At 41.7% G+C, this 27,353-nt stretch overlaps 2 protein-coding genes across 2 annotated transcripts in view; one reads left to right on the top strand and one right to left on the bottom strand.

The window, feature by feature from the left end:
• The window catches only part of bin3 (bridging integrator 3), a 29,472-nt gene extending 20,511 nt beyond the window's left edge, over window positions 1-8,961 (top strand). The window contains exons 7-9 of the mRNA XM_069699839.1: window positions 3,609-3,750; window positions 4,899-5,033; window positions 7,400-8,961. Of these exons, the coding sequence (XP_069555940.1) occupies window positions 3,609-3,750; window positions 4,899-5,033; window positions 7,400-7,546 (424 nt within the window). The 3' untranslated portion in view covers window positions 7,547-8,961. The remainder of the gene's footprint in view (window positions 1-3,608; window positions 3,751-4,898; window positions 5,034-7,399) is intronic.
• Window positions 8,962-8,967: 6 nt separating this feature from the next.
• Window positions 8,968-27,352, bottom strand: acsl2 (acyl-CoA synthetase long chain family member 2). The gene is made up of 20 exons (XM_069699831.1): window positions 27,275-27,352; window positions 16,383-16,633; window positions 16,159-16,273; window positions 15,150-15,214; window positions 14,946-15,047; window positions 14,542-14,641; window positions 13,241-13,419; window positions 13,084-13,116; window positions 12,831-12,882; window positions 12,600-12,673; window positions 12,214-12,291; window positions 11,997-12,131; window positions 11,766-11,900; window positions 11,102-11,270; window positions 10,904-10,992; window positions 10,696-10,812; window positions 10,467-10,610; window positions 10,262-10,363; window positions 10,091-10,162; window positions 8,968-9,984 (listed from the first exon to the last, which is right to left on the bottom strand). The coding sequence occupies exons 2-20, from the start codon at window positions 16,629-16,631 to the stop codon at window positions 9,844-9,846; spliced, it is 2,151 nt and encodes a 716-aa protein (XP_069555932.1). The 5' UTR covers window positions 16,632-16,633; window positions 27,275-27,352; the 3' UTR covers window positions 8,968-9,843.
• Between the last annotated feature and the right edge of the window lies 1 nt (window position 27,353).

Below are 27,353 nucleotides of genomic sequence, written 5' to 3'. Positions count from 1 at the left end.
AATTTTAATGCCAAGCTAAACTGACCTCTCTTAACTTTTTCTCTTCTTTAAAACACAGCACTATTAGTTATTAGTTTATCAAAATGTCTTCTATAGAAAACTGAGACAAAAGCTGCGCTACTTTAAAGCTTCCATTAAGATTCCATTAGTCCTTCACTAATGAATATTTTTCAGTTTTTACTGAAAATACTCTACTGGTGATCTTGTGTCATTGTAAAGACAATTAGAGAAGAGTTGAAAAGGAGAACGTTATGTTAATGGAAGACTTTCAATGGGTTGTGTGTGTGTTAGGTACGCGAATGTGTCCATGTGTGATTGATTAAAAATTTTGGCATCCATCCTTAATGCTTAGTGTGGTAAAACGCACAGCAGACAAACAGGAAAAAAGCAGTCGTCTTCCCCCCCCCCCCACACACACACACACACACTCCTACCCTCTCTCTCTCTCTCTCTCTCTCTCTCTCTCTCTCTCTCTCTCTCTCTCTCTCTCTCTCTCTCTCTCTCTCTCTCTCTCTCTCTCTCTCGGACCCAGAAGTGAGTTCCATCCACTCTGCTGGTCACTGAATGACATCACCATGTTTATGTGAGGGGAGGAGAGTGCGTGGGCATTGAGGCATTTGTGTTATCTAGACCTTCTAACCTAGCCCTTTCTGCCCTGTTCCTCTTTTGGGTGCAACAGAAGTCAAGCCTGTTTTGAGACCTCTGCCCTGGGTTTACTTAGCACTGGACAAACCACCTTCACCCCTCTCAGTCAGAGGAAGACACTGAGCTTGGAGCAGGTTGTGAGGTCTTGACAACTATTTGGCCTAAATTGTGGGGCTGATGTCTGTTTTTTGGGGGCAGTGACTAAATTTTCCATGATTTTGTTGTTGAATGTTTGCACATGAAGTTCAATTTTTTTCTACCCAGGGTGTTTTTTTTTTCTTTTTTCATTTTATGAGTGTATGGTGTATCATGTATCCAGGCTGCGTGAGTTGTTTCGAGATTGATCAACAAAGCACAAGGCAAGTTGCAGCATATCAAACTCTCTTTTTGATGAGACAATGGAGGTTCTTCTGGCATGTACACCACGCTCAAATTCACTTGGCCCACTGCTCTTAAACCATTTATGGTAGTTAGTTATATTACATTCACAGCAAGCATATTTTAACAAAACTTGCCACGTAATGTAACCTTGACACGTAAAGGTGGTGATTTGCACATAAACAATTCCCTTTCCCATATTTTTAGTGGCTTGCTGTGTGTTTTTTGCAGTCGTGAGTTATGTGATGGTGATAGTCAAGAGGCACAGCCAGCCTCCGAGACCGAGGGTGTCGAGACCAGACTTGGGCTTGGCTGACGGATCAGACTGGCCTGTCTGTGGATTGGCAGCTGCTCATAAACACACGCTCTGGTCCAGATGCTATTTCCATCCAGCCTTTTCACCACACCCTGACCTGTCACATGGATGGTGGTGTGCCCTTGGCCCCCGTGCATCCCTCAACCAGCGCACGACCTCATCCAGACAAGACTTGACTGCAAATGCAGACCTCACTGGCTGACCGGTAGTTATCCAGCCAAGGCCAGGATATCGAGGGAAATGTCCAGAGCCTGGACAGTTTTAGACAAAACTATTATTACAAAGAATGTATCGGCACTTTCAAACAGGGACACCACTGTATCTTCTGACACTGCTGAGTCACTGTAACTTCTAGACACAGAGAGCCCTTAATGTAACAGTGAGACATCAACATCCAGCATAGAAAGGGCAGGAATGGGTTAACAAGCAGTTGGCTTTGTGTCTAGTTTTTTCTTCTCCTTCAGCACCAGGACAGCAGAGGCCCTTAAATCTCTATGTGCTGAAGCATAGTAGTTGCTGCCTGTGTTGTCCCCTTTTAGAGTGAGAGCAGCAGGCCATCATGGTGTGTCAGCGAGGAAATTGTACCATACTGTCAGGTGAACTTTGCTGGTGAGAATTCTATCAGCCTTTGTGTCATCTGAAAGCTGGTTTGCTGCTGCGTTGTCATTGGCCAATTGGATTGTGCTGGAGAGCAGTCATGCCTAGAGGGCAGTTACATAATCCCTTGGCACTTCAAGTATGTGTACACTGGAGCAGATAGTAGACTTGAGGATCGGCATCCACCCCTGCCATAAACTGGGCCAAAGTGGTATTTTATAAATAGCGGTAGAGCGTGGGTTGTGGGGCTGGGCTGTGCTCAGCTCCGTGATGTCACTCAAACGCTACAAGACCACTCCTTGCTTAACTTCCTGTCGGAAACAATCCCTGCTCGTCTGAGACGGAGGCTCTGTTCGCGTCACTTTCTACACACACAAACGCCCCCCCCCTCCCACACACACACACACACACACACACCCCTCTTCTTCTGGCCTCTGGTAAGGTGCACGGGATGACACATTAGTAATGTAGGATTTCACAATCAATTCACAGGTTCTCAGTGGTCCCCTCGGCTGCTGCACAGAGCAGGGCAAGGGTTGGCATGGAGAGGATCGTAAATCACGAAACCCACATGCTCTGTGGCTAATAACGCTATGGGTAGAGGCGCACATAATAAACTATTGTAGTAGTGTGCCTACACAGTTGATGAAAGGCTTTAAATGAGTCATTCAAACAAAGTTATATCTAATTCTTCATTACGATTGTTTTTACGACTGACTCACATGTCGCACACACCTGAGTAAATAATCTTGTTGCCTGCTTATGAAAAACACTGTCTCTGGTTTCTGTTTGCATGTTAGAAAGGCCAAACATTACTTTTTTTAATGGCTCTCTCGGCTATTAATTTGTTAATGAAAGCTGAGATTTTACTAAAAGCTTGCTGATGTCTTACTTCCCCTCCACACTCCCGTTTACTATTTGTTGTGTATCCTTTAAAACAAAAAAAAGGAGCATAAACACCTCAGTTTGCAGATATTAAATTGGGTATATATTGCATACTAAATATTAATGCTGCTTGTAGGTTAGAAACAATCCTCCAGATATGTTAACTTTAATTCTTATATTTTTTTCATCAAATATCATTAGGTTGGATATTTACTGTATACAGTTTTCTTGCTTCCATTAAAGCAGACACAAAACCAGTGCAACAAGTCCCAGGATGAAGCTCAGACTCCTGTTGCTAAGTTACAGATGAATGTTTTCCTATTTTTAGTGCTGAAGACTTGGATTCTTGTTGCAAGAATATATTTTCATTTGGAATATGATAATTGTCACAAAATGAATTGTTTCATGCCATTCTGAACTATAGTAATTAGATAAAAGATTAGAGGAAGCTTAATGCTGAGCTGTCCTCTGGGGTTTGAGAGCACCTCTACAATAAGATGTTGAGGAGAGGGATTTTATTAAATCATAATGACTTTTATTAAGATACGATGCAGTGCAAATTTTGAAGGGCAATGAAAGCTGTCAAGTGTTTTCAGGGACTTCAGTTTATCTCAGAAAAAGTATTAGTAATCATGGGGTTTTTTTTTTTCATCTGAATACTCTGCTGAGAGTCTCTGGGGATTTTTTTGTTTGTATTTGCCTGTATGTACATTTGTGTGTATTTTTGTTTAACGCCTTGGATACAGCAGGAAAGGTAAATGTTTTCTGTGTGCTGCTTTTGTTTCAGGTACAGCGGTGTCTTCCCCAGCCTTAACATGGCAGTGAAACGTCGGGAACAGGCACTGCAGGACTACAAGCGGTTGCAATCCAAAGTGGAGAAATATGAAGAGAAAGAAAAAACCGGGCCCGTTATGGTCAAACTACATCAGGTACTGTGAGTTTTTAAAGCATGCATCCGTGCACGTGTTGGTCCACTCGAACGCTCCCTCTAACTGCAGCAGAGGAGCAGAGTTCACTTGCTCTTACATGTTGCATGTATTGTGAATAGAGTGAAATAAGTGGAAAAAAAAGACACAAATGCTGACTGGATATGAACAAAAATAGTTTGAGCACATGCATACTGTACATGTGCACTCCTTCACCCACGCAAGCTACCATGCTCTCAAGTAGTGCCTTTTCAAAAAGGCACTGCTGCACATCTACAGGCACGTAATTGAGAATTGTAGACACACACACACACACACACACACACACACACACACACACACACACACACACACACACACACACACACACACACACACACACACACACACACCGTGAGGCCACTACAGAAGCACACACATTCACAGATAGTGCTGCAGCGTTGCCTATGCTATTGCCTCTAACACATCCTCACATGGTGAGCCACCCACACACATTGAGAAAAGCACTGTCAGGGGAACAAAGCCTTGACGAGGCCCCTACATCCCTGCCCTTTGAATTCCTGTGCACTTAAAGAAACGATCCTGACAAAACAATCGTCTGACATGTGTAAAGAAAACGAACTGAGGTGCAAAGACCATGCCGTAATGCAGCAGATAAACAATATGTTGCAATTTGAATATAACAACTCGCCCCGTCCCCTTAATAAATATTCTCACCCTCACACTTATTCATTGTGCATTCCATAACTCCATGCCTACAGTAGACTACCCACTAATACATTCACACACAGATCAGTGGTGCTGGAGTCCACTCACAGCCAAGTCTGCCCACATTACCCACTCCTCCTCACTGTGGTCGTGATTACAGCCTTTTTTTTTTTGCACTGCTTCTCCGTGGGAATTAGGCAAATATCTTTCTGAACAATAAGAGATAGAACACTAACAATGGCTCAAGTAATGAGTTTACTTCAGATAGCGTGTTTGTTTTTTTTGTAGGTATTTGTTTTTCTCCTAAGCTGTAACTCCGTATACGTATTTTTATGGAAAAATCTTGGCATTAGTGAAATGAAGGGATGTTCTCTAAAGTCCGTACTGATAGGGTCCATTGGTGACCCGTTCTTTTGTTTCCTCTCTTTCACCCAACACGACAGGTGAGAGAAGAACTCCGACCAATCAGGGAAGACTTCGAGGCCAAGAACAACCAGCTGCTGGACGAGATGCCCAAGTTCTACCACAGCCGCATCGACTACTTCCAGCCCAGCTTTGAGGCTCTCATCCGGGCGCAGGTTAGTGACCCCACATCAAGATGTACCCCAATGATGCTCTCACAGCTGCACGCGCACCCCCCCCCCCCCCCCGCCTCCGCCCCCACCCCCTACAGTGTGCAGTTACACCCTCTGAGCGTCGGCTAAGCAGTGGATAAAGTGTCTGATGAAGGGTGTGTATAACCCAGGCAGTCTGTCTCCCTCCACACAGTCCTAATGTGATTAACCCTCAGTGACGTCCCACACTACTGTGTTAAGCCCAGGAAGGCCTCATCTGTCTGGCTCCACTGCACTCCTGCAAGCCCTCCTCTAACCTGAAGCTTTTCTTAAAGCAGCTGGGTGTCTCAAGTTAGCGCCACCATGTCCCCCTCCCCCATCCCAGACCTGCATGGCCCATGTCATTTCCTCTTTGGGACAGTCACTGGCACACTCCTAATCAGTAAACTAGATTATCCCAGACCTAATGACAATTATGGAGTTCTGTGATGCACTTTGAACTTGAAATTAGCAAACAGAACGATCAGCTATACCCAGCATGAAATATTTCCACTAATCTGAGCTCTGGTCTTTTGTCTTTACAAATCAAATCACATTTTCACTTTTGGTACAAGAACTCCTGTTCGTCGCACTAGCTATTTTACTCCGTCTACATTGTCTTAAGTCATGCAGTTGTACACACATGAATGACTATTTTCACACACACACACACACACACACACACACACACACACACACACACACACACACACACACACACACACACACACACACACACACACACACACACACACACACACACACACACACACACACACACACACAGAGCTACAAGTGGGTGGCCAGTGGACCAGTGGACCTCATCCCCAGCCTGTATGTGCTTGGTTTCATCCTCCGCTCCCTTCTCTCCCAGCCGCTTGTTGCTGCTCAGCTCCCAGCAGCAGCAGGAAACAGCACAAAGGATCCCTTTGTTGTGAGCCTTTTTTAACTTCACTATAATAAATCCCTTCCTGCAACGGCTTGACCTGTCCACCTGTACAGATGTTGAATAATTGAGACATTGTCTTAATTTTTTTTTTTTTTTTTTTTAAACAACACAGTTGGTTCTCTTACAGTGGACACACATTGTTTAAGGACTTATGTAAAATGCAACTTCAATTATTTATTATTTTTTGTCAGAGGTCAAAGTGTAACCTCTCTGTATAAATATTAAGCATCTGGGACTATGGTATGATAAAATACTCTAGCAAAAGTCACGTAAATTAAAGCTGTTTTTTCCAAAGTCTCCTTTTTGTATGGTAGGTGGTCATAGTTGTGTGCGGCAGCGTTTACTCCTCGTGGTGACTGGACTAATTGTAATAGTAGTCTTTGCTGCAGAGGGCGCCTAGACACTGATCTGGTGTACATTATCATCACTGGTCATATGGACATTTCCGATGGCCCTTTCAACAAGCCACTTTTGGGAGAAAAAATATATCCGTTTTACCCCCACAAACAGCAGTAACCCAATACTTATGGCCCACTCATGTGGTTTAGGTGGCAAATATTGGTATAAACATGCAAAGGTCTTTCATACAGAGCCCTTAAAAAGCTTTGTACAAGCCGCTTTTGAAACTAAGACTTTTCTTTTGGCTGACAGTGTCTAGTTCGCTTGTAACGGAGTTATCAGTCTTTCAATAATTGTTTTTTTTGTCCCGACCCTTTAACTAAACTTTTTTTTTTACGCACTGGTTTCTTCGTTTGTCTTGCTGGTTCGGCATGCAATAACAGCACACATGCAATTTCAGAGACGCCGTTGATGCCACCTTAAGAGCATGGCATCACATGCATCGCTGCATGAATAAATATTGAGACGTGTGTGTGGGTTTCAAGGGGTTGTGTTTCCCAGTACTTTCATTCTCTGCCCACTCTTTTGGAGTCTTGTAATGTGATTAAAGTCTATTAATCATCAAAGCAACTCACTAGGGAGCCTGACTCATGAACTAAGGGGAAGAAGCAGGGGTGGGAAGTGTCAAGAAAGCTTTCAGTGAACACTCTCTATCTCTTGTTCAGATTGGGAGAGAAAAGCAGGGTCACTACCCACTGTAGTGCTGGGTTTTGGGGCTTTGTCAGAGTTGTTTGATATCTGTGGGCTCCCTCTTCTCCTCTCAAATCACTTCTCATTAGCAGGGTTGAAGAGGTACGAGACCAGCAGCTTCAGACTTGTGAAAGTAAGAGTATGATTAGATTGTGCGAGTGCAGTTCGGATATGAATTTGGAGTTTTCCCCCTTAAGCGGCATCTCGGAAAGGTCTGCGGATTGATCCTGTCCAGTTCTTGTCAGAGGACGGACGGGAGTATTTTTTTTTTCTGTCATCACAGCCTAAGTCTTTTTCTTTCCTGTCCCATCAGGTGGTCTATTTCACTGAAATGTACAAGATCTTCAGTGAGTTAACAGACCAGATCGACCAAGCAGGGTTGACTGATGAGCAGAGGGAGAGGGAGACCGAGGCCAAACTCAGCGAGTTGCGTGCTCTGTCCATTGTCGCCGACGACTGAGGGAGGAAAGCCGGAATCCGGCAAGTGCTCTTTTCATGCCTCTCTGAATGGATTGCACTCTTTTCAAGCTCCTCCGGAGTTCAAACGGACAGCAGTGACCTTAACCTGATTATCAGTTTGTTTCCTTGCGGCCTCATCACCCCCCCCCCTCGTTCCTCTTGCACTACACCCTGTTTCATTCGCTCTGCAAAGACACTGCAACTCAAAGCAGCTGAATGCCACATTAACCAAGCCATCAGCCAAGTGCAACATTAAAAGCCAATATGTTTTTGTTTTTTCTGAGCAAAGGAATCATATCGTCAGAACTAATTAAGGGGGTTACACTTCGTGGTTTCGGAGACACCTAAAAGCATTTGTTTCCAAAGTCGGAAGTTAACAGAAATGTTTTTATTAGTCACATATACTATGTAACATGGTTTTTATTACCCAACTTTGAAATTACAAACTGCAGACTGAATGTTATGTAATGTACTGTAAGTTATCAGCACAAAAAATGTATTTCTATATTTGGGCCTTTTGGGGTTATCTGTAAGTTTAGCTCTGTGCCATGCTGTGTGAGGGCTTTTTATTGGGGTTTAAGATATGATATTTGTAACATCAACTGTGCATAATGTGCCTACATTGTCCTGACTGTGGATGTAACATGAAATGGAACTTATGTAGAGGGAGACTCTGCCGGTGCAGCGGTTCTGAAAGGTGGACCACTCAACCTGCATGGATAACCATTTACTGTCTCTCGGAAACAAAAACAAAGGCTGGTGCTCCCTCTAGTGGAAAATACTGATTATGACACATACGTTGCTTTTGTTCACACCATCCATCCTTTGTTCTATTGTTGGTTAGAGTGTGTGTTTGCAAAGAACCTCACACATTGTTGGCTGGCTAGAAAGTCTTTTCTCTGTACCCTCTACACCAGGGTTGGAAGCCAAGGTGTTTTTTTTTTTGTTTTTTTTTGGCTTCCTTTAATTTTGGACCAAATCATACTGTCATCGCACTCCTTTGTTTCCACCTTCTATCAGGTAGAGCCTCAGTATGATGATAGTGCACACACACTGATTGTTCCCATGTTACGTTAGTGGATTTTTTTTTTTTTTTTTTTTTTTAACGTGTCAACTATTTATTCTTTTGATTTTGAAAATATTGAAACTAATGTTTTGTCCATTTCCTGTGTGTTTAGGTCTGCAATGCAGACTGTTTGAGTTACACATTAAAAACTGTATTAATGAAGGTGCTTTTCTCAATAAGAGTAAGTTGTAGTAATTTTTTTTTTTTTTTTTTTAAACAGAAGTAAACATTAAACACAAACTAATTTAACATTAGAGTGGGTTTTATTTAGGTTTTCAAATGTATTAATACCACAATGTTTTCAACTGTCATCTCAAGGTTTAATCAATCATGAAATAAATTAACTGAGAATATCGTTAAAGTTTGAATATCCTGTTTATTGTTCAGGGTGAATGTAGCGTTAGTTTTTTCTTCAGTGTTTTGTGAATTGAATCATGCAAACAAGTTCTCAGTTACTAATCTTTATTTCTATTCACTTTTAGTTTATTGGATTTAGTTGATTTAGTTGACAATCTTAATATAAGCAGTATTTACAGTTCAGCCTCTTTTCTTTTTTCTTTTTTACAAATCATTGCAAATTGAAAAGGTCATTAGTGTAAATAGTTCAACTTAAGGTGAAGTAGTCTATGAAGTTTTTGAGAAATGTGTAATGTTCATAAAAAGCTTATGTCGTGGTGATAAAAGGAACCAACAAACGTAAATCACAAACCTACAGTTAATGCAACATCTATGAGAAACGAGGTCTCGCGTACACATAACAGAGTCACTCTAAAAATCATTTCTCGGAGGGGAACATAACTGCAGTCAGTGCAAATAAAATATCTAAATATCTTTTCCTTAGGTGTTTTTCAGATAACGCGTGATTCTCCTCTCTACAACTAAACAATTTATGTTCCTGTAAAGTCTCCCCGTGCTGAATTAGTGACAAAGACGACGGTGAAATTGGAACAGAAATAATAATTAAAAAAAAAAAAAAAAAAAAGGTTTGGACTCTTTCACTTAATTCTCATGTGAAGCGTTAACACGACACGTACACAGATAAGATGTGGTCACAGGTGGATGGAAGTTAAAGTTTCTTTAAAGCAAAATGACAATATTCCAAAATATATCTGGTTGTTGCACTGCAGGATGTTCAGGACTTTTAATTCTCTTCTTCCAGGTCCCTTTTTTTTTTCCCCCCCTTACAGGACATTAGTCACCCTCTGGTGTTGTGTGCAAGTTACTGAGTGGAGTTAAATCGTCGTCTTGCTGTAAATGCTCGATATCTGTTCCTGAAAGACCTTTCGGATGTCGGCACGTCTGCTTTTCAAGGTTGGCGTGAGGAGGCCGTTGGCAATGCTGAACATCTCTGGATGCAAGCAAAGATCCTTCACCTGGAATGACAGAAATGTGAGACACAAACGAACAGCAGAAGTTACTGTCGGTCATTCTGCAGCTTGTTGATCTGAACTAAGACCAGCAGCGGCAGAGTTTGCTCACTTGTTCAAAGGACTTCAGGCCCGCTTCCTTCCCCACAGCTTTCATGTCCTCTAATACTGCTTTCTTCACATCCTGTTTGAAGACAAATAGCCATTTCCCCTCAAGCTCATGTCAAAGTAGTTTGAAGAAGTTCAATGAAAGTAATGCTTCAAAATTAGGAAGTTGACTTACAGGATTTTGGCACAGCTCTTCGTAGGACCCCACAATTCCCTGTTCTTTAGCCCAGTCAACAAACACCTCGGGGTCAGGTACTACTATGCCTATGAGATAAGACTGAGAACACAAAATACAAAAGAAAATCAAATACTTTACTCGTATGCAAATATTTTGCATTTATATTTACCGAATAGGAGTTTCTTCGTATCATTCATTGTACCTGTAAACTATCTCCATGAACGAACACCTGAAGTACAGGAACACAGCGCATGTAGACATTTTCTATCTTCTCCGGAGCGATGTACTCTCCCTGGGACAACTTGAAGATGTGCTTCTTTCTGTCAATGATGCGAAGTGTCCCATTCTGACAGGAGAGAAGTGCAAACATTTGCTCTCTTGCAGGAAATGAATTAAATGGCCCACAGGCTTAATATTTTGTCTGATCTTACTGGAAGCCACTGGCCCACGTCCCCACTGTGCAGCCAGCCGTCGCTGTTCAAGGCCTCAGCGGTCTTTTCTGGGTCCCTCAGGTAGCCCCTGAACACGCTGGGGCCGCGAATACAAATCTAACGGAACAAAACAAGCGAGAAGTGTCAGCAGGCTCCGGACTGTCCGGTCATACGTAAAGTATGGTTGCATCTTTACACGAGCTCGCACCTCTCCCTCTCCGTTCTTAGCGTAGTAGTTCATCTCGGGGATGTCTATCAGCTTCACCATGGCGCAGGGTAAAGGAGCACCAACGTGACCTGAGAAAGACACATTCACAGACCCGCTGAGGACGGGAGAAACCAGAGCACGAATACTTCAGAGGGGAAAAAAAAAAAGAAAAGAAAAGATAATCGGATTGTTTCCCACCTGCGCGCCAGTCCCCGGGCATAGAGAAAGTGCAGCCGGCCGTGCACTCTGTCTGGCCGTAACCTTCAAATATCAGACAGCCCAGAGTGGCTCTGAGGAAGGACAGCACAGTGGGGGAGATGGGTGCCGAGGCGGTCAGAGCAAACCGTATACTACCACCTAAACTGGCCTGAAACGGAGACAATACATGCAGTGTTGGAAAATAGTTACATCACAATCCTACTGTGGACACGAGCTAATTTCCATTTCAACCTTGGTCATATTTTCCCATCTGTATTGATCACACCAAGACAAAATCTCTCGGTTCTTGTTTGCCTGTGTGCATGCTTCTCCAATACACTCCCACAGGGCCAATATGCTCGGGGTGATTTTGGCATTGATTGCTGGAATAGTCGTGCTTCTCTTGTAAAGTTTGGATACCGATTTGTTGACTATTTGCAGGGCTGCTACATGTACCGCTGTGTTACGTTAAGTACTACAAGAAAAGACAGCAACAAATATAAATCGGGGATTAACAGAAAATATATCATCCGAGAGTGTAAACTAATGTGCGCTAATACAAAATGCCTACCTGCACATGGATGTGCAGCACTGCAAAGCAATGAGTACAGCAAAGGAGCTGTCGAAACGATTCAACATGGCAAAGTGCGATCTGTCAGCTGACCTGGATCCGGTTGAACACCAGTTTGTCCCACAAACTGTTGTTGCGGACAATCCCGCTGCTGAGCTCCGCCTGCTTTCTCCTCACAGCGTAGTGAAGCAAAGCCCGTCGCAACGGAGACGTCACGGAACTCAGGATCTTCATAGAAATCGGGGAAAATGGACAAAAATTTGAGGCAAAGCTTCAAATACGGCTAAAATCTTGACGGCAAAGGATCGGAGTGCATTTGCTGACCTTGTCATAGATGCGATTGAGTAAACGGGGCACGACGGGGAGGAAGGTCGGTTTGAGAGTTTTAATGTCATCCATAAGAAGAGAAATGTCCCCTTGATAAAATCCTACTCGGGCCCCGTGGCAGAACATGGTGACCTGTGATAGAAATAGATTTCATTTAGGGTTTACACACACACAAGAGAAAAGGAAAAATAAACATCTGAGAGGATCGACGCACCTGATTCATCCTCTCAAACATGTGGGCGAGCGGCAGGTAAGAGATCGACACATCCTCCGGTTGGATCACAATCGAACCCTGCGAGGAAAACGAGAACTAAAATGAGCAAAGCACAAGGGAGAGATAACGTTCAGGTATGCATACGGTAGCAATCAAACATGCTGTATGGTTTTCTTTTTTCAACAGCAGTTAGATAGCAGAATCTTTTATACAGGGGTAATTAGTTAAAGTACCTCACAGTGACAGGGGCAATCAAACACCTAATTAATCATACCATTAGACACAGCAGGGAGAGGGACAGTTTTGGAGATACACAAGCAGATGGGAAGTGATGCTAGCTGGGAGGCTGTTCTCAATTAGACAAGGAGGTGGAAGTGTAGACAGACCTCCAGGATCTTAATGACAGAGGAAGTGTTGGAGGCGATGTTGCCGTGGGTGATCATGGCTCCCTTGGGCTTTCCTGGATAAATAAACAAGACATTATTGCAGTGCCCTGCGCAGCAAAGGCAAACTACAGCAGTGCCATAAAGAGGGGTTGTTAGTGGGCACTGGAGGACATTTCTCTAATGATGTGAGCGAAGGATAATTACGGAGAGACTTATGAGATCAGACGGTACCTGTGGTTCCACTGGTGAAGCAAACCACGGCCAGATCCTGAGGCTGGGGCGGCTACAGAAGGCAGCAATAAGAGAGGAGAACATGACAAAGGGCTTCCTGCACTCTTCATTTAAGCCCTGTTTACATGTGAGTGTTAATGACATCGTATGGGACAGGAGCAAGGATGCAACTGTCATTCTAGCATTTAGAGGGAGATTAGCTGTTTACTTGAATCAGTTTGATGTGGCGATGTCGCAGCTGAGAGAAACTCACCACAGGATCTTTGAGGTTCTTCCTTCCCAGGTCCTAAGATGTGGACCAAGAGGAGTTGCTCATATCAGTTTACACTTCAGCACTGATGACTCGATTAAAGGGAATGCATTTGAATGAGTCAGCATTACGGGGATTGAGTGCTTCCACCCTTGCTCACCATGAGCTGCTCCAGTTTCAAAACCTCCACCTCGCAGTTCTTCGCCCTCTCCGCAAAGGCTTCGCTGAAATCGTTAAAGAGAACCAGGCAGGAGAGCTTCGGAGTCATGCCTTTCTCCTTGTTCTCTAACAAAGACGCTGCCTTCTCCTCCCGGTCACTGATCACCAGAGAGATCTCCGCTAAAAAAAAAAAAAAAAAGAGAAAAGAAAACGCACCATGACACACACACACTGAAAGTTTGTGAATGTTCTCATCAGAGTGTGAAATCAAGTGTTTTTGTACTCAGCCTTCTGCCTGTCTCTAAAGGACCACCAGAAACAGCCTTCCTTCAGACTAATGGAGCTAAAATGGTCTCTTTTTTTTTTAACAGCCAATATTCAAAAATGTGAAATAAAACCTAAATTAAAACATTTCTCACACTCATCTAGTGCAATAAATCCAACAGTTTTGAACTCCTGACTGCACCATGTGTCCAAAACATCCAAAGGTAAGCAAACAGATTTACTTTTATCCGTCTTATCTATTATGCCTTGTCTCATATGTGAAGCACTTTAAATGGCCTTGTTGTTGAAAGCTTATACACAAATGAAGTTGCCTTGCCTTTACTTAAGCATGCCTCCTTACAAAGACAGCGTCTACCGAGGGCCTCTTGACATGTTTCAGATGTCTGCGATGTCAGTCGTCCCACTTAGGGTTGATTTCCTTTTAAACTTTTCATTTAAAATAACTGTTTAAGGCCCAGAGAGGTAAAGGTATTCAACCTTTCACTAACAAAAATGAAAGCAGGGTACCAGTAATGGAATATTTTCATGTTTGGTGTTGTTTTTTTGTTTTTTTTTACTTCACTAAGGATCTGAGTACTTCTGGGCGGCGGTGGCTCAGATGGTAGAGCACATCGTCCTGACACTGAACCCCAAGTTGCTCCTGTCGGCAGGCAAGCCCCCCTTGCATGGCAACTCGGCTATTGATGTGTGCGAGTGTGTGTTGAATGGGAAACAGCGTAAAGCGCTTGGAAACCACTAAGGTGACAATGTGCTATACAAGTGCAAACCGTTTATTCTTCTTCTTCCGCTATTACCAACATACTCTGTGCTCAACCACCTCCCTCTGCTGTCCTGTATTATACAAGATCTTAATTGGAATTGCAAACATGCACCGTTTTCATGACTCAGCCTCCTCATCAATATTCTGGACGAAGGCCTCGCTGCTGTCTTGCACAGTTCAGCGACATTTGACTCCATGTGGGAGGTTTACTTTCATTCAGGAGAGACCTTTGTTTTTCTACGTGCAGGTTTTCTCACCGAGGTTGAGGATATGGACCATCGCCTCCAGCCCCAGCGTCTCATACAGAGGCACCACCGCCATGGAGTACGTGTAGCAGGCCAGCTCTGAGATCATCCACTGTCACCAGCAGAGGGAGACACAGCAGCACCGTTAGACTCGTGCCGTCCCAACAAAGGCAAACGCACTTTCAGGACAAAACAAATCGATTCAACATTCATATAAAACGTGTTCCTGGGCTCCAGGGGCGCACACAAAGGTGCGTGCGTGTATATTGAGTCCTACCCAAGTGAAATACAGTTTTAAACTACAAGGCAGTTTAGAGGTTGAAGGGATCAACAATCATAATTAGAAGAAAGAACCTCCCATGTGTGAAAATTCAACTAATAAATCCCGACACCACAGAGCAGTGATTAGTCCGTACCTCAGGCCTGTTTTGTGCAAATATGCCAATGAACTGCTGCGGATTGGGCTGGCAGCCTTTAGCCAACAGGCCGGAGCCCAGCGCCTGTGCCTGCTGAGCCACCTGAAGGATGGGAGACGCTCAGTCAACAAACAGCGAAGATTAACACGTTACACAGAAGCTACGATGGACTGGAGGACCAAACATAATGGAAATATGTCAGACCTCATTGTAGGTCATCCACTGGTAAGGCTCACCCGGCTTCCTGAAGCCGAGACATGGGCCGTTTCCTGACGGGACAGTCGCATGACATTACATCACATCACATCACTTCAAACATGAAATTCTGACGGTCCGAGTTCTGCTTGAGACCCTTCAGTTTTGTGTAATCTGTCTGGTTTTACAAATGACTTAATGTCTGACTGCTACAGTTAAAAACAAGAATGGACAAAACCAAAATAATGTCATGTATCCTGTTCCTGTGAAATCAATAAATAATAGATGCCATAACACTATAGTTCACTAAAAGAATTATAAACATTTTACTTACTTGTGGTAAATCACTGGAAATATAAACATTTTTATCAGGCTTGATATAATTTGTTTTAGCATGTAACCTGTACTTACATGATATATCAATTATTTTGTAATTCTTGTTAGGAAACTAATTCCCTAGCAGAAAAACTACATGAATTTTACACGTGTAAAAAAAAAAAAAAAAATCCTGTGATCACACGTGACCACATACACACGTGATTGAGCACACGTGAAACATGTATTTTGCCCATGGCAAACATGGTTTTGGAACATTTTCATGGTGTAGATTCCCATGTGAAAACGTGTCCACATATTTTCCCCCATGTTATGTTGCAACATGTGGTAAACATGTGTCATACATGTGATCACATGTGGAAAACATGGGAAAGTTAAGTCTTTTTTTTTTTTTTTTATATGCACGTTATGTAAATCAGTGCTTTTACTTGAGAGCTCAAATAATATCAGCTTTGTCCAGAACACAAATTGCTTTTCCATCAGTAACTCGGATGTTTTTGTATTTATGCAGCGAGGCTCGATGGCCTCGGATGACACTGAAGTTGTTTGTCTTCAAAATAATCCTTAAACAGAAGTTAAAACAGAACAGCAAACTAATTGGTCATTCTTCTCTTCTTAAATACGATTAGACATTCAATTTGTTGATATTGTTACATGACGTGAACATGTCCGTTGGCCTCACCCGAGATCATCAGGCCTCTCTGGAACATGTCGTAGGCCGTCCTGGTGTCGTCGTAGTAAAACTCCAGCAGAGTGTCATCTTTAAGAAGAGCCGATCGCCTGCAGCTGGTATCCCCCTACAACAAACACCTCCGTCACTGACACACTTCACACACACGATGACAACGTACGCATTTACACGAGCCACACGTATTATAATGACGACGGCAACCGAAATCCACTCACGCCGACAGCTACGGACTGGGCCTGTAGATCGCAGGGAGGACGCATGGGTCGAGGACGAGTCACCAGCCAGTACGCGGTGAGAGAGGCCAGGGCTCCCAAACCCAGCAGAGAGGAGGGTGACAGAGAAAGGGAGGACAGGGAGAAGGAGGACAGGGGCAGAGATGGCAGCAGACTCCACAAGTCCTCTGATTCAGAACCTTTCAGTCCTGCGCTGGAGCGAAGTGACCGTAACCACTCCTGGAAATGCATAGCTGAGAGACGAAGACACAAAGTGACAAGAAGACAATGATATGGAGCACGAACAGAAGTTTAACTGTGCAGCAATTAAAACAAAGTGCAACACAACAGCAAGATTCATCTGTTAATTCTTTTTTTGTTGTTGTTGTTGTCTGTATGGAGTTGCAAAAATGAAATTAAAAAAATCCCAAAGTTTTCAAATTGGTTCTTTTCTTTCCCCAACAGTCCAAATTACAAATTTTTTTTTAAATTTAACTGGTTTAAAAAAAAAAGAGAGAAATGCAGCAAATTCTTATATTTGCTTGATAAATGACATGATCAAAACTACAGCACATTCATTTTCTGTCGATCAACTGATTAATTAATTGACTAATTATTTCTGCACTACTTTTATCTGTAAAAAAAAAAAAAAAAAAAAAGATTATCTGCCAAGAGGCAGCCCTACCTCAGTGCATTTTAAATTAGTGATTTAATTTTACGACAAGGGTTTTGATTATAAATTAATAAATTTATAAACTTTGATCATCTTCCTACTGGATCAGTGCTGGAAAATAATCAAGGCTTGTATGTTTCAGTGTTGCTCTCAGTCACGATGAACAGAAGCAGAGATTTCTTCTTTTTTTTTCCTCCACACAATAATCCTTGATCTCAAATCTGCTGCCTCCATTACCCACAATGCAACTTGCCTAGCAGCTCACTTCTTTCTGACTCCCCTGATTTTGTTTTCCATTTCCAAACTTGTAGTCTAACAATACCGACTCAAAGTGGCATCACCTTTACGAGACTGGGCTTTCTCTGGAGACTACAAAGACCCGATACAACTTTTTTTTAATGCAACCGCACTCCCCAAAACCGACAAACTCCGTTATGTGTAAAACTTGTGGAAGACTCTTTTAAACATCTCTCCTGCACTCTTTTCATCTAGCTTAAACAATAAATGCAACAACACCCTGAAGAAAATATGCTTTAAAAACCATAGTTCTGCTTCTGAGACCGTGTAATCCAGCTGGTTCACAGGCTGAACCACACGGGGCCACAGACTTGGCACTGCTTAGAGAGAGAAGAGGAGAAAAGGCCAGGGCTCCAAACAGGGAAGAGTTTGTGTGTGTGTGTGTGTGTGTGTGTGTGTGTGTGTGTGTGTGTGTGTGTGTGTGTGTGTGTGTGTGTGTGTGTGTGTGTGTGTGTGTGTGTGTGCGCGCGTGCGTGCACGGGGGGGGGGGGGGTCACCAGGAAGTAATAACGATTGGCTTAACAGAAACAGGCAGCGAGGTTACTCTCAGTCATGATGTGCCACTCTTTCATCTGGCAGGGAGAGTGAGAGAGAGAGCGACTGGGGTGAGTACAGTAGGAAGGGGCTGGTGGTGAGATGGGGTGAGGACCAGCTGAGTCCACCCCTAATGATTCCCTGCCAAAGACTTTATTGTTCATATCAAAACTGAATGGATCAGGGGGGGTGGGGGGGAAGAGAGAGAAGCAGGGGGGGGGGGGGGGGGGGACAGTCAACTTGAAAATGATCTATAGCCTCAAAATAAACTCCAACAGTGTTCACTGCAAGACTAGACCTCTACCTAACTGCTAATTTCACCCCCCACCGCCCCCCCCCCCCCCAGCAAACCACTTCATCTTCTACCAGGAAAGGAATTCACCTCACTGAATAAATCTCTCCTTTCTCACATTTACTCCCCCTCCCCAAGCACCCCTCAACCTCTCACCCACTTCCCCCCCCCCCACCCCCAGTACCCAATAGGAGAAGTGAAGAAGTGATATCTTACCCCTTCCCTCCCTCTTTAACTGGGCCCGATGCTGTGCTGCTTTCCCTTCCGGGCTTGGGCAAAAGCGATGCCACACTTTTCCTTAGAGGATTTATAATCCGCTTTAACCATCAATTTATGAGAACTAAAGCTGGTAAATTCCCACTTTACACCTGCAAGACCAACAAAGCAGCTGGTGATCCCCTTGAGTCCTTTCACTGGGAGTAAATAAGTGGAAAACAAAGGGCTTTATGAAAAGTGACATCAAAAAAAATGACAGCCTGCTGTGAGGAGAGCTTCCTGTAGCCCCTTTCTGTCTCCCTCTCCTAACCCCTCCCTCCTCTCTCACTCCCATTCATTACAGCTATTGTCAAGGCCCAGACAAGGACCATTGTGCTCCCAGCTTTTAGTCCCTGGAAGACAGGAGACAAAAGAAATGGCAAACATGTGAAAATATACTGGAGAAAAACAAATGCACCTTCAGCCTGCCTCAGTTCCTGCAGGGAGAGAATAACCCAAAGGTTTTGGCACCTCAAACCTAAATCCTCATTCAGTGCTGCTAGTACAGCCTGGCACTCCTGACAGAAGAGGAGAGGAAAGTAAAAGTGGATTAAAACTATGTTTGGTGCAAATTATATTTTTTTTTAAAAATGGAAATTAACTGACATCCTGCTGTGGAGTTCATACAAAATACTATAAAAACAGCAGAATGCAGGCTCACAGGGAGGCAGCAGGCATGTTATGGACAGCCTGAGGCTGCCTGCATGTCTGCTCACATATACTCATGTGGACATGCAGAGGCAGAGCTGACAACTATTCAGAGCGAGCTAGGGTATGACACAAGAACAATACAGAATGTACAAAATACTGAAGCCAAAAACTGGTTTTGAAAAAAAATCTAGCATGTAATCAATGACACCTACAACTTCATTAAATGTAACTGTCAAACATTTTTTTGGAAGCCACATTTTGGTTTCCTCAAAATTAAAGAAGTCTCACAAAGTGAAGAAGGCAAGGTACAAAATGAGCAACATTAAAAATAGGAGATTAAAGTTATCAACAATCACAAAATATTATAAGCAGTCACCTCCGAGAACCCAGAGGCCAGGGCTGATATCTGACATTGTTGAAGATCTAAGAAGCTGCAGTCAGTTCTGGGGAGAAGCTGCAAAAACTGACCCATCTCGTGATGCACGGACAATCAGCTGCTACTTTGCTGACGACGGGAATAGTAGTGTTTGTGGAAGGCTGACATGATTGACAGGTTAACGCTGTGCAAGTGATGATGACTCGACCTTCAACAATCTTCCCACAACGGCTAATTGTGAAGCTGAACCAGCGAGGCCTCAACACCTCCATCTGCATCATCCTGGAGCTAGCGGGGCGTAGTCAGTCCGGATCGGCACATATGACTGCAAGGAGCACCACGCTCTCCAGGGGCTGTGTGTACATCATCCAGCTCCAACCACATCAAGTTTCACCAGTGCCGTGTCTCAAGCAACAACAATGATCCGACAGTGTACAAAGAAGCGGTGGACCTGTTGGGCAGCACTGGTGGTATGACTAAAAGTTTTCACTAAACACATGGAAAACAAAGGAGGTTGTCATTGACCATCTATGGCAGCACTGCTGTGGAGAGGGTCAGCAGCACAAAAGGTTCTGTAAGTGCAGATCAAAGATGACCTCTCCTGGATCTTTAACATGAGCCTCTCTCCACCCTCCTCCTCAAGTTCTACAGAGGTACCCCCCTGACGAAATTGTTGGCTTTTCTTTTGTTTGTTTTTCACATTTAGACAAGCAAACATGTGATTCTCTTTGATACGCTGCAGATAAACGTGGTATACTTCAACAACACCACTAGGAAAATGTGTTTATTAATAGATGGCATTTATGGCCCCTCTTTTGTGCAAAATGTATTCATTTGCAGCATGTTTGAGGGTTTTCTTGCATGAACTCCCTGTTTCAAATCCACCAACATTTCAATGGGATTCAAATCTGTCTCTGATTTAGCCATTCATTCATCCTCCATTTCTTGAATCATTCTTGGGTGGATATGCTTGTGGGCTTATAGGATCATTATCCTGTTGAAAGGTCTTTTTTTTCCAAAATGCCTGATCTTTTCCTGTGTGTTCATTTGCAAACTGTACTTTCACTCTAATGTTTCTTTTGGACAGCAAAGGCTTTATTCCTGACACGTCTCACATGCAGGTCAAATTTGTGCAATCTCTATCTTATTAAATACACATGCACTCTGACACCAAAAACTGCAAGAGTTACCTGCAGGTCCTGTGATGATATTTTGAAGACTACTTTTTGAATCAAACTGCCTGCTCTTGGGTCAAATCTGCTCAGCGACCAGTCGTGGACAAATTACCAATCCCTTGAAATCTCCGCCACTTGTATAGAGTTTTCCTCAGAGTGGAATGATTTTTTTTTTTAAATATAATTTGAAGATCTTTTGAAAACCCTTGCTAGATTTGGAGGCCTCTAACCTTTTTTCTGAAGGCCAAAGAGATGATGACATCACAAACTTCAAAAGCAAAAAGACAACCCTACCCTCAATGTCAAGTCATTCAAAACAATACAAGTTTCACCTGTCCTTCCCTCAGGAGATTCTAATGAATAGCACCAATCTTGAACACCTATTTCAAATTTTATGGAGTTAAAGGTCTGGTAAATATAGGCATGGATTTTATTTTTTTTATTTTTTATTATGACAACCAAATATCAATTTTATGTGTCTTTTGTTTTAGTATATCCCCTTGTTTCTGTATGCTCTGCTTTCAAGGAGGATCAACTGTTATTGGAAAAGGTCAACAATTTCCATAGCATGCACTTATTTTTTCACGACTATGTGTGTACTAAAACTAAACTTGAAATGTTTACAGTTTAAATCTTAATGTGATAATAGTAAAAGAGCTGCTTTGTCTATATTTAATTTAGAACTGAAATGTAGAATTTAAGAGTTGATGTAGCTTTAAGGAACAATTTTTTCCGACATTGAAAAAGTTCAGCTTCATCATCAGCTTTTGGCATGTTTCTGGTGTGGTCAGAAGTAAAATGACAGTTGTCAGGATTCAGGAATGTATTTTGGCAACATCACCGACACTGTCTGGTAAAGTTTGCTTGTATAAACAAATAAAAAGGACACAGCGCATAGACTTGTGATTTTCAATGTCCTGCTCCGTTTCAAACTCTGACAGTTACAAAAGTATTTTAAAGAGTGGTAATGAATTAGAGCATTAAAAAGCAGTCAAGTCTTCCTTTAAAACAAAACCTATCAGGGACAAAAAGTCCTCTTTTCACAGTGAAGACAGAATTAAGAAATATTCTTCTCTCAAAGCAAAATTCCCACAAAGAATAAGTCCCTGATTTACACTTTGTGTGATTAAGGTCTGTACATGAGCTTACTGAGCTTCTGTGGTGATGGGAGCAATGCTGACCCAGAAACTACAGGAGGTGACACAAAGAGGGGTGTGAGGGAGGGGGTTATAGGGGTGCGGGGTTGGGAGGGGTGCGGGGTTGGGGGGGTGGGTGGCACAGCATTTTGTATCCACACCAGCAGCAACAGTAGCAGTGAACTCTGCACACGCTTTATGTGCCCAGTGAAGTGAATGGTCCGATCGAGGGGAGATGAAGGGAGAGTTGCAAGAAGGACACGTGAGCCTGGCCGGGCAGCGAGGGGAAAGGAGCAGAAGAGAACAAATGAAACACATGGGTGTTTTCTGGCTGTGATTCCCAAATGAAGCGTGAAGAACACAGACACACACACACACACACACACACACACACACACACACACACACACACACACACACACACACACACACACACACACACACACACACACTTTTCTTGTGGATGGGAAAGGAGGTGAAGAATAGAGCAGAAAGACTTCACATCCTGCACGTAGAACATACCTTTACTTTCCACAGGACAGTCGTGAGCCTCCCAGGGTCTCAGAAACTCTTGAAACCAGTCAGGAAACAATGCAACGTTTGTTCTCTTTTTTTCAAGCCTGAAGTTTTTGGTCTCATGTAACCAAGCAGCAGGTTTAAACATCACTACACAAGAACAATTCACATTTAGCTTTCCTGGCTCCTACGTCATAGCTCATTTCTGAATCAGTGAGTGTTTTTGTGAATCCCGCATGGCCGGGCACATCAACCTAAACTGACACACTGTACTCTGTGACTGTCAAACGCAGACAGATGATGCTGAAGGGTTGGCATTCTGCCAAGTGGGCAGCTCTAAAAATGTTGCATGCCTCAGAATATCCAGACACGGAAGTAAAAAAGATCCAATTTTCAGGCAAATATAAGCCCATGCAGGCTTAAGATGAGGATGTGGACAGGAGTTTTGATTTGACAAAAAGAATGTCAGAAAACCAACAGTTGAGGGCTGAAACTCGCTCCAAACATTATTATTATCCTCAGCTTGGATCAGGGACAAAATACCACAGCGCTATGCTTAAGTTCATAGCCACACACAAGTACAACACTGTTTGTATTTAAAGAATTTAGTAGCACACTGCAAAAGATTTGTAAAAAAAAAGTTCAGGTCATTTCTCATAAAATATTTTTCCAAACACTATAATAGGGAAAAGTTTAATATAACTTAAAGCTACGTTTGAGCAAAGGCACAATGCACAAAAATATCAATAGATATCAGATCCCAATATTCGGGAATAGTCCGACAAAGGTAGGATTGTGGTCTGGACAGATATTATTAGAGACAACTGTTGGAGAAAGGGATTAAATTGGGTTCAGGTTTGGTATTGACAAAAAAACACAAGCAAAAAATACTGCATGTCCTTTTTTCTATACCTGATTTATAGTTTTAGTTTATAAAATGTATTAAAAGATCAAACAAGTATATTTTTTTACCAATGTTGACACATAATGAGAAGACATCTTTTGGTCTATTTTCAAAGTATATGCGTAATAAGCACATGAAACAAAATGTATTCAAAGTAAATGTTTTCAAAGCATATTGATCAGATCACATAACTTAAATTGTAATTTAGTACACTTGTTAAAAATACTCTTCATTTATGTTTATGTTTTCAGTCTGGTTTATTTGTTTGTTTGTCAGCACGATTACAGAAAGACTATTGGCCTGATTTTAATAAAAGTTGGTGGAAGGGTGTAGCCTGGACTAAGGAAGATCCTTTTGAATTCCCAGACATTTATAGTGGCTGAAGTTATAGATTTGCAAATCACAGAAGAGAGGGGACTGTTGACCTTGGCGGAGGTCTGTGTATTCTATATTTTCATCTCTATGTGCCTTTCACAAGTGTAGTAATATCTTTTTACCTTAAAACTTTAACTTGTGTACCATGTTTAAATGTATATTTTGTGATGGTCATATTATTTTGTTTAAACCAACATTATATATTTAAATGTGAGGAGTACGATTTCTATTTCATTTGGCATTTATTCCTTATAGGTAGCATTTAGTAGCAAAACAAAAACTTTAAAATCTTCAAAAAATATTTAATGAACAGAAAACTATTTATACATTTGTTTTTAATAATTTATACTTAGACATTAGATAATTTTCTCAACACTTTTGCCTTGTCGGTGGTCTGTTTTGTGCTTTATGTGCAATGAATCAATGAATCTAATTCAGTAGACGTGAATGACAAAATATTTCTATAAACTCAGCCTTGTGTGTCTTCGGTTTTCATTCCAGATAATTTCATAGAGATGACTGAAAAGAAAAGAAGAGGAAATGGAGGACATGACGGCTCGCACCTGCCTGCTTCCAAGAAGCACACAGCAGGTGTGTTTGCAGCTATGTGAGAAACTATGAAATGTCCAACTGGTTTTAATGGAATTGTATTATTGTTATTAATATTAATAACACAATTTAGTTGTCATGTGCAACATTCAGCTGCTTATTCTTTCATAAAGGATAGGAGCTGTAGTCAACATAGTTCCTCAATAGGTAGTACAGGTAACAATAGTGAGTCAGAGGCAAGGCCACAGTGAACATGGAAATTGTGTCTTCTGCATGGAGATCTATGTGTTGTATGTTACAAACACTCATGGTTTCTCTACAACGGAGCTACTATGTTTGTGTTGTGTTATTAATTCCTCGGTCACATAACAGAAGATCCTGGAGAGCGTAGTGCATCGTGTGACTTTGGCTTCTGACGGATCCACATCAACCTGAGCGAGCTGATTTCTTAATATTTTGATCATAAAAACTGTAAAAAATGTATACCATTTGACATGTTTTGAAAAGTAATGGAAGTGTTTGAAGTGTAATAATATCTGTGATTTATGGCGATCTGTCCAGTGTCTGTCCTCCCTCTTAAAATTTTGTTGATCACTTTTAAGGCCCGCCTGGCTCTGGCCCCATTACATTATTGAAATGTTAGCCCCATATGAGCCAAATCGCAGCCTTAGATCCTCCGGTGGGGCCCTTCTGACCGTTCAAAAGTCGAGGCTTGAATCAAAGGGTGACCGTGCTTTTGCCATTAGGGCCCCTCGACTTCGGAACGACCTACCTGAGGAGATAAGGCTTGCAGAATCATTAACTTCTTTTAAATCACTTTTTAAAACCCATTTTATAGAATTGCTTTTAAGTGATGTTGTCCTTTTATGCAGTTCTTTTGTTTCCCTATTTTTGTTTGTTTATTTTATTCATTTATTTATTTGTGTTTTCGTTTCCATTTGCTCATTTTGGTTATTTGTTTGGTTTTCTTGTATTCCATTACCTTAATGGTATGGTCTTTTTTTTTTTGCCTCCTGTTTTCTTAAATGTTTACCGGTATTGACGTTATGTACAACTATGCTTTGCTTCTTCGTAGAGCACTTTGTAAACTCTGTTTTTAAAGGTGCTATAGAAATAAAGTTGTTATTATTATTATCATCATTATTATCTACTGAGTGCTGAGAGATGTTTCAAGCCCTCAACACTCTGCACAGAAATAGCATCTATGGAAATGGATGGTGTGAAAGTATGTCACACTTTCAGTTGCACATAAAATCATGGGACCTGTACTCACTCACTCACTCCACCATTTCTTACAGAAACTGTGAAGGCCGTGTTCACTAAACCCAGTGAGTTTGACATTAGGGCATCAATATAGAAAAAAAGTCAATAATGAAGCCTTTTCCGGCAAGAACGCAAAGTCGACAGAGCAAAGTGCGCTCAGGTAAGCTGTGCCGACCATTAAGTCCATCAACACAAACAATATTGTACCGAAAAATATGAATTAATTTTATATTCCTCAGATGATCTCCACGTTCTTGGTTGTGGAAAATTATAAATGTACCATTTTGTTAGGGAGGATTTTGGGGAAACAATGTACAAAACATTTAGAGTTATTACCTAATGATGCAATAGAACTCATACCAGCACTACATTGAGTTTATTTTAATATAATATGGATGTGTATTTTGTTTTCTGATTGTATGTCAGAAAGGTAAGACTCATTACGACCAGTTTAATGGAACAATCTCAAAGGCTTTCACTCAAATAAATATCTGTTAACTTTCTGTTTCTGTCAAATGAGGCAACAAAGTAGTGACTGAGCCCGTGGCCCTCTGATGAAAGCTCTTGCATTTACAGTATTATGAAAGCTCTTACATTTACATTATTATAAAATGAATCAGCTGGGCATCTGTTGCGAAGTTTCCGAGATAAATCTCAGTTAGTGACGTGTTTTCCCATCACTCAGCAGTGACTGTTCAGTCAGAGAGTTGGCGAAGCAAATGCAACAGGTCACACAGCCAACACTATTTAGATCTCAAAAGCTGCAACTACCGCTTATCACCAGATGTGCTGCCAAAGATGACAGAGACCATTGAGATAGTAACTCAAAATTTTTGGTGATTGTGGAAAAAACACTTGAATGACTTAATGAAATACCTAAAATCGTTGATTCACTCCAGCGTTTTAACCTTTGTTTAGGTGTTTCAATCGTTTATATACCAGATCATTTTAGAACATTTTAAATGTAAAGAAGTGCTCTTGTCGTATCTGTATTAGAGTCAATAAACATTGGCTACATCTGATACTTTTAGTGTACCAAATAGTATCCTTTCTTATAGAAAAAAGTCCTTAAACATATTCACCATATAATTTCAAAATATTCAATTATGTCTGAAGTGCACATTTTAATTCATCAATTTCAATTTAAGAAATTACTTCATATTTTTAGTGCATGAAAACATACTTACTGCAGCTTTTAGAAATATTACATTCATTTGTTCGTACTTCCAGCATTATTTAACTGCATCAATACAGTGAAACTATGTTAAAATGCAGAGACAGTATATTCAAAGCAAATTTATTTTGTTTTCCCAATATATTCATAATATACCTGCACTATGAGATTAATATCACAATACCTAATCTGCTAAATTAGGCTATATAGGTCTACTGTGTATTCTAATACTGGTGTAACAAACAAAAAACTATTAAAACATGCCTGAAGTGCAGTTTAATTGATTTCGATTTAACACAACTTGAAGTGTAGCAATTTAAAACAAAGTATACCAAAGTAACCTAGAAGAATTAAGTTTATAGAAAATGTAACTTTCGTGGATATCGGTTTGACGCATGGGAACACTCCCTTAAATTCTCCCTTCAATCAACATGTTGAACTGCGCCGCTGTGTGTAGGCGATGTCATCACAGGAGCATTTAAGGCCAATGAATTCCTTACAACGTCATGCAGCAGTTTGTTAACAGGTTGTTTAATATTTTCAGAGCTCCAAAAAGTGCAACTAAATCTCATCTTGGCAGCTTGGAGAGGCTCGGCGGGCTGCAGCTAAACTTCTCATATTTCTAGATCGGAATCTCAGCCTCTTCAGTTCAGTTTTATGTTTCTATCGAAGTCACACGGCTGAAAACAAACCAGCAAAGACAAAGATACTAAATAATAACTTACCCGAGTAAACCGCAAAGTCTCCAAACTTTCCTCGGTTGCGCTCCCAAGTTAAAGTTACAACTCTGCAGTGGATCCAGAG

This window comes from Brachyistius frenatus, unplaced genomic scaffold, assembly GCF_029030835.1.
Source record: "Brachyistius frenatus isolate BFR_SWC_R1_liver_20210118 unplaced genomic scaffold, ASM2903083v1 Contig_31, whole genome shotgun sequence".
NCBI classification, from domain to species: Eukaryota; Metazoa; Chordata; class Actinopteri; family Embiotocidae; genus Brachyistius; species Brachyistius frenatus.
The sequence above is the reverse complement of the archived record's forward strand: the minus strand, read 5'-3'. Positions and strand labels throughout refer to the sequence as shown.